This window comes from Dipodomys ordii, unplaced genomic scaffold (assembly GCF_000151885.1).
Source record: "Dipodomys ordii isolate 6190 unplaced genomic scaffold, Dord_2.0 Scaffold19, whole genome shotgun sequence".
NCBI lineage: Eukaryota > Metazoa > Chordata > Mammalia > Rodentia > Heteromyidae > Dipodomys > Dipodomys ordii.
In genome coordinates, this window is record NW_012267235.1 from 3,669,289 (window position 1) to 3,676,487 (window position 7,199).

The 7,199-nt window shown below is 37.7% G+C and overlaps 1 protein-coding gene across 1 annotated transcript in view; it reads right to left on the bottom strand.

Moving 5' to 3' along the window:
• Positions 1–7,199, bottom strand: part of Vmp1 (vacuole membrane protein 1) — a 104,230-nt gene that overhangs the window by 29,983 nt on the left and 67,048 nt on the right. The window contains exon 8 of the mRNA XM_013013086.1: positions 1,017–1,097. Within this exon, the coding sequence (XP_012868540.1) occupies positions 1,017–1,097 (81 nt within the window). The remainder of the gene's footprint in view (positions 1–1,016; positions 1,098–7,199) is intronic.

The window sequence follows — 7,199 nt, forward strand, 5'->3', positions numbered from 1 at the left end:
GCTGTCCCTCAGCTCTTCAGCTCAAGGCTAGCGCTCTACCACTTGAGCCACAGCACCACTTCTGGCTTTTTTTCTTTTTGCTTATGTGGTGCTGGGGAATCAAACCCAGGGGCTCATGCATGCAAGGCAAGTGCTCTACCACTGAGCCACCTTCCCAGCCCCTAAATAAGGTTTTATATTAGAAAAGGATGAGAATAAAAACTAATTCACCAAGGAATGACAATTTCACAAATCTGAAATTAAAACATTTTCAGACAAAAATAGCTTCTTAGTTCATTACAATCAAAGTTGTCCTTAGCTTTGCTTCAGATACTGCCAATATCAAAGCCAGGAGATAAGGTTTCTTAAGATGAATGTTATGTGAATTCTTCTAAATAACTAACACTAGAAACTTTAGAAAAAGACTTTCTCTCTACAACTTTGTGGAACATTATGCTAAAACAAGGGTAGGGATGGGATAGGGAAAATGGAAGAGAACAATGGAGGGGGTAACAGTAATCAAGAAGCACTATACTCATAAACTTACTTATAAAATTGTAACCTCTTCATACATTTACTTAATAATAAAGAAAAAAGTCTTAAAAAACAAATGTTCAGGGGGGGGGGCAGTGTGGGAGATGGGAAGGGATGGGAAGGGGAAACAAAGGAGGAGGCAACAATGCTTGATAAGAAATGTACTCATAGCCAGGCGCTGGTGGCTCACGCCTGTAATCCTAGCTACTCAGGAAGCTGAGATCTGAGGATCAGGGTTCAAAGCCAGCCCGGGCAGGAGAGACCGTGAGACTCCTATCTCTAATAAACCACCAGAAAACCGGAAGTGGCGCTGTAGCTCACGTGGTAGAGCACTCGCCTTGAGCTGAAGAGCTGAGGGACAGCGCCCAGGCCCAGAGTTCAAGCCCCATGACCGACCAAAAAAAAGAAATGTACTCATTACCTTGCCCATGTAACCCCTCTGTACGGTATTTTCACAATAAAAATTAAAAAAAAAGTTCTCACTTTTAATATAACTCACTTACTGAAGCACATGCCAAAATCCCAAAAAATCCAACTTTTTGTACTAGATTTTGAACTGCCAGTTTAGCCCGTGAAGCAAAATCCTGTAAAAAGAAAGACATTAAAACATTAATGGGTTATATTAAATTATATTATCATAAAAACTGATAGCATTGATTTTTCTTCTTCTGCCAGTTCTGGAGCTTGAACCCATGGCCTGGGTGCTTTCTCTGAGCTTTTGTGCTCAAGGCTAGTGCTCTATACTTGAGGCACAACTCCACTGCTTTACTTCCAGCTTTTTGGTGGTTAATTGGAGATAAGAGTCTTACAGTGCTTGCTTCAGCAGCACATATACTAAAATTGGAATGATACAGAGAAGATTAGCATGGCCCCTGTACAAGGATGACAAGCAAATTCGTGAAGCCAGACCCAAAGAAACATAGGTCCCACATTTCCCTTATTTGTAATAATTAGTACACATCTAGGATAATCTTAGCTGAAGAGCACAATATCTCAATAGCTATGTACATATGACCATATAAGATGATGCTAAGTAAAATAAACTCTAAGACATGAACACAAGAGGTTTTTCTTGTTTTAATGTATACTATGTGATTTTTTTTTTTTTTTTTTGCCGGTTGTGGGGCCTGGGAGGACTAGTACTCTACCACTTGAGCCACAGAGCCACTTCCGGCTTTTTCTGCTTATGTGGTGCTGAGGAATCAAACCCAAGGCCTCATGCATGCAAGGCAAGCATTCTACCACTGAGACAACCTTCCCAGCCCCTAATTTTCTTTTTCTAGGTTGATCCCAATTCTATCACACAAATTATGTAGTCTCTAACAAATGATAGAAAATTGACTTTTCTACATATGGTATATACAAGAGCAACAGAGAGTTGCATCTGGATAGGTGCTCTGGTGCCTTAATTTCAAGGCTTTAGAATTTTCTATTTATTTAAACATTACTGTTAGTACCAACATTTCACATTAGTACCATTTTTCCATTACACAAACATGTATATCATGGAGCATGATTCAATTGGTACAGTAAACACAAGGCCTCAAGTTCAATGTCTAGTGCTGCCAAAATATAAAAATTCATAAAAGGGAGACATTACCATATATAAAATGTAAAGTGGAAAGAGGTATTGTATTAGCCACATTATATAGTCACATTACACAGATCACCTGTATCTGTTTATGCTATTCTCTTTCCTTTTACAAATAAAGATAGTTAAGACTGGATATGCTCAAAAAAAAATTGTTTTTTGAGATGGGATCTTGCTATGGTTCTCCTTGCCTCAGCCCTCCAAGTAATGGGGATTATAGGCATGTACTAACAACATGTTTTAAAAAAATATCCACTCATGACCTTACCTATGTAACTGTAACCCCTGTGTAATCACTTTTGTAATACAAATAAGTAAAAATCCAAGGTTAGGGTGTGACTCAGGTTATAAGAGTGTCTGTTAAGAAAACAAACAAAAGCCATCTTTACACAGTAGTATGCAACTGTAGTTCCAGCACTCAGGCAGAGCAGGAGGTTTGAGAGTTTGAGGCCAGCCTGAATAGCAAGCAAGATTCTGTCACTAAATCAATCAACCAAACAATCCTGAGAAAGAAGTCAATTCATTACAGGAATACTAAGAAAGGAGAATAAAACAGAGAAGGCAAGAATAAAGGAAACAGACTTGTTCTTTCAGATGCCTGGGTGCCCACCATCATTTAACCTTCAAGGTGCTTCCCCAATCTTTATGTCAATGAAAATAAGTTTAGTAGAAACCTCCTTTAACTAATTAATGTTTAAAGAATTAAAGTACCTTTTTAAGGAGTTTTACTTTTTGCTGGGAATGTGGCTTAATGGTAGAGTGCTTGCCTAGCAGGCATGAAGCCCTGGCTTCAATTCCTCAGTGCCACATAAACAGAAAAAGCCAAGTGATGATGTGGCTCAAGTGGTAGAGGGCCAGCCTTGAGTAAAAGAAGCCCAGGGACAGTGCCCAGGCCCTGAGTTCAAGCCCGAGGACTGGTTAAAAAAAAAAGTTTTACTTTTAGAAATGGTGAAAGTCATCTACCAAAATGGATTTCATAAATATTCTTAACTATGTAATACACACAGTGACCATGCTATTTCACTTCCTATAATTTCTTTCCAAGGCTTTCACAATATTCTCAGAATTGAAATTATACACTGAACAACCATGAACATTAGTTGAAATTAAACTAATACAAATTTAAGTTGTTTTCATTAGAAGAAATGAACAGTTGCTAAATATATTCTGATTCTTGATTTTTTTCCTTGTCATTGTAATAAAAAACAATACTTAGGGAAGCATTAAATTAGCGTTTGTTCCAAATCTATAATAAAGTAGTAAATAATAAAGAAGTAACTCATGCTTATATTCTATAAACAGCTATATTTTATCGTATTTGTTTTATGCTGATTGTAATTTTGAAGCCATATCAATAAAATTTACTGATAGTTTTAAAGGTTTTTTTGTTTTTTTCTTTAATGTTTCAGGGTGGGTAGTGAATGAACCTAAGGGCTTCATGTGCTCTGGTCTACCACAGCAATACCATGAAACATTAGTCTTTTATTGTACAAACTGTTCTACATGTACTAATTTTGTTTTCCTTGGTGTCCTATATCATTCAAAATAAACATATCTTTTTCTGCTCTTGGGGCTTGAACTCAGGGCTTGAGTGGTGTCCCTGAGCAACTTCTGCTCAAGGCTAGCTCCCTACCAAGCCACAGTGCCACTTCCAGCTTTTTCTGAATAGTTTATTGGCAGAAGTGGTGCTGTGGCTCAAGCGGCAGAGTGCTGGCCTTGAGCTGAAGAGCTCAGGGACAGGGCCCAAGCCCAGAGTTCAAGCTCCACAACCGACCAAAAAACAAAAACTTTCCTGCCTGGGCTGGCTCCAAACCATGATCCTCAGATGTCAGCCTCCTCAGTACCCACCAGCTATGCATGAGACACCAGTGTCCAGTTCTAAAAATATTTTATTAAAAAAAACACAAAGCAACAATTTCAGTATGTATTAGTTTTATAATATGCCAGATCTTTTAATGTTAATTTTGGAATAATACTGTCCATGAAAATGTTTATATTATCACTTGCCTTTGAAATATAAAGAGGGAGAATTTTTCTCTATGTACATTATTTGTCAATAAACTTGACTCTAAACATTCACAAGAAATACCTTCCTATTACCCCAATGCATTCTTTTTTACTAAAATTTAAAGAAATCATTTGGAATAAAAATTACTGTTTTTTTCAAAGTATAACTAAGAATGTAAAACAATGATAAACAATATTTTAAAGAAAAAATGGGGAAAGAAGATCATCAAACATATTTGTATGTTATATATTCAATGTTCAAATTAAATACCAAAAGAAAATTAATATTTCATTTTAATCTTTCTGTAGTATTTGTGGGAATTATATACTAAGATCTGACCAGCATTTTTCATTTTTTTCAAAAACTGTACAACAAAAGCAAATTCCTTTTTATAGTTTCATTTCTCTGTATTCACATTTCACAACTTTTGCTTGTTTCACAATTTAAGTTCCTGGGAAGGCAGTTTCATTTTTTAATATTACCCTAAATAATAACATACATTTGTAATCAGGTTATCATTTTTCTACTTTTTCACAAAAATAAATTATAGATAAATAGAATTACATTTCCTACCCTCAACCAGTATAATTTTGTATGCAACCAATCACACTTTCAAAACAATTAGAACACAGGAGGTTCTCCAAGAAACACTAGAAGAAAAACAAGAAGAGGGGCTGGGAAGGTGGCTCAGTGGTAGAGCGCTTGCCTTGCATGCATGAGGCCCTGGGTTCAATTTCTCAGCACCACATAAGCAAAAAGAAAAAAGCTGGAAGTGGCACTGTGGCTCAAGTGGTAGAGCGCTAGCCTTGAGCTGAAGAGCTGAGGGACAGTGCTCAGGACCAGAGTTCAGGCCCCACGACTGGCCTCCCTCACCACCTCCCCCCCCAAAAAAAAAGAAAAACAAGAAGCATTAGTTATTCCTACCACTGACTTGAAATCTTAAAACTTGAACTATTAATATTCCTGTACCATTATTGTGTCATAATATATTCCCTACTAAAGATATTTATAATTAAGGAGAAAAACTATAAGGCTAGTTATAATTGGCCTGTAAAATACTAATCTTTTAATCTAGGAATATCAATCTAAATTTAAATATATGAAATGTTTATCTTCAAATGGTAAAAACAATTCTTTTTCATGATGAGTGATAACATAAAAAGACCTCTTTAAAAACAGCGAAGTAGCTAGTCACTGGTGGCTCATGCCTCTAATCCTATTGTCTCAGGAGGCTGAGATCTGAGGATTGCAATGGAAAGCCAGCTGGGGCAAAAAAGTCCATAAACTACCAAAAAAGCCAGAAGCAGATCTGTGGCTCAAGTGGTAGAGCTCTAGCCGTGAGCAAATGAACCTCAGGGACAGCGACCACGCCTAGAGTTGAAGCCTTAGGACCAGTACCAAGTATAGATCTATTGCAACTGTTTGACTAATTAGAACAATTAGTAGTTAGAATAATTAATAGTTATTCTGCAGTCCTTATCTTCTACTAAACTATGATTTTAGGCCAGAATCCCTGGAGGACACAGAGCAGTATTAAGAAAGTAGGTTTCTGGCTCACGCCTGTAATTCTAGCTACTCAAGAGGCTGAGATCTGAGGATCGCAGTTCAAAGCCAGCCCGGGCAGGAGAGACTGTGAGACTCCTATCTCCAATAAACCACCAGAAAACTGGAAGTGGCGCTGTAGCTCAAGTGGTAGAGTGCTCGCCTTGAGCTGAAGAGACCAGGGATAGCACCCAAGCCCAGAGTTCAAGCCCCATGACCAACAACAACAACAAAAAAAGAAAGTTTCTGTTTAGTATGCTATCCATTTGCAAACCCATGAGCAAAAACACAGAAACATATAGTCTGTCAATCCAAGTTTTGATGAAAGGGGGCTTTCTAAAGGTACCTTACAAATGGTGTTTGAAACACAAACCTGAAAAAAAAAACAAACTTTAATTGGTTAACAAAGGTAGTCTACTGCTCACCCACCACTTATTTGTTCCTATCTGTAAACAAGTGTGGAGAAAATACCAAAGCAGACACAGACAAAAATGAAGACAAACTAAGAAGAGATACATTAATATTTATCACTGTGATTTTTTAATAAACTGGTTATATTAATCTCTTATTTTCATTTGAAAATCATGTGGTTCTAATTAGAAGAATTGCTTCTTCATCAAAACAGATAGATTTTTCCCCTATTTTAATTTGATCACTGAGTTAATAAGTATGCCTAAAATATAAACAATGTTAAACTTCCATTATTTTTTCCCTGTGAATAATTTGTTCAAATTTTTCTAGATTCCTCCCTATATAAATACTAATTGCTACAAAAAAGCACTAGAGAGACAAATTTTAGGTGGCTGGATTGAGATTTTTTTTTTTTTGGTCCGGTCATGGGGCCTGAACTCTGGGTCTGGGTACTGTCCCTCAGCTCTTCAGCTGTAGACTAGCGCTCTACCACTTGAGCCACAGCGCCACTTCCAGCTTTTTTATTTGTGCTTATGTGGTGCTGAGGAATGGAACCCAGGGCCTCAGGCATGCAAGGCAAGGGCTCTACCACTGAGCCACCTTCCCAGCTCGATTGAGATGTTTTTATTCAATCTGTTTTATAAATAAGTCAAGCTAATGACAACAACTTAAGTATAGAAATGAACATGAAAAATGGACAAGCCTGTTATCCTAGGTACTTGGGAGGCAGAGAATAGAGGATTTAAAAGTTTGTGAGATTCCTCTTCAACCAATCATGTGGTATGGGACCAATGACTAGGCATGGTGGTATGCACCTGTTATTTACAACTATGGGGAAGCAGAATTGCTGAGCACAGTGGCACACACCTGTCATTGTCAGTAATGTGTGTATACACAAGTAGGAGAATTACATCTTAGGTCTGACCTGGAAAGTGATAAGGTGACAGAGTGTATGCCTAGCAAATGCAAGACACTGAACACACACACACACACACACACACACACACACACACACACACACACACACACACACACACACGCACACGCACACGCGGGGGTGGTGGTGGTGGGAGAAAAGAAAGAAGAAAAGAAGAGAAAAGAAAAGAAAAGAAAATGGATGTACAGCCCAGGGCT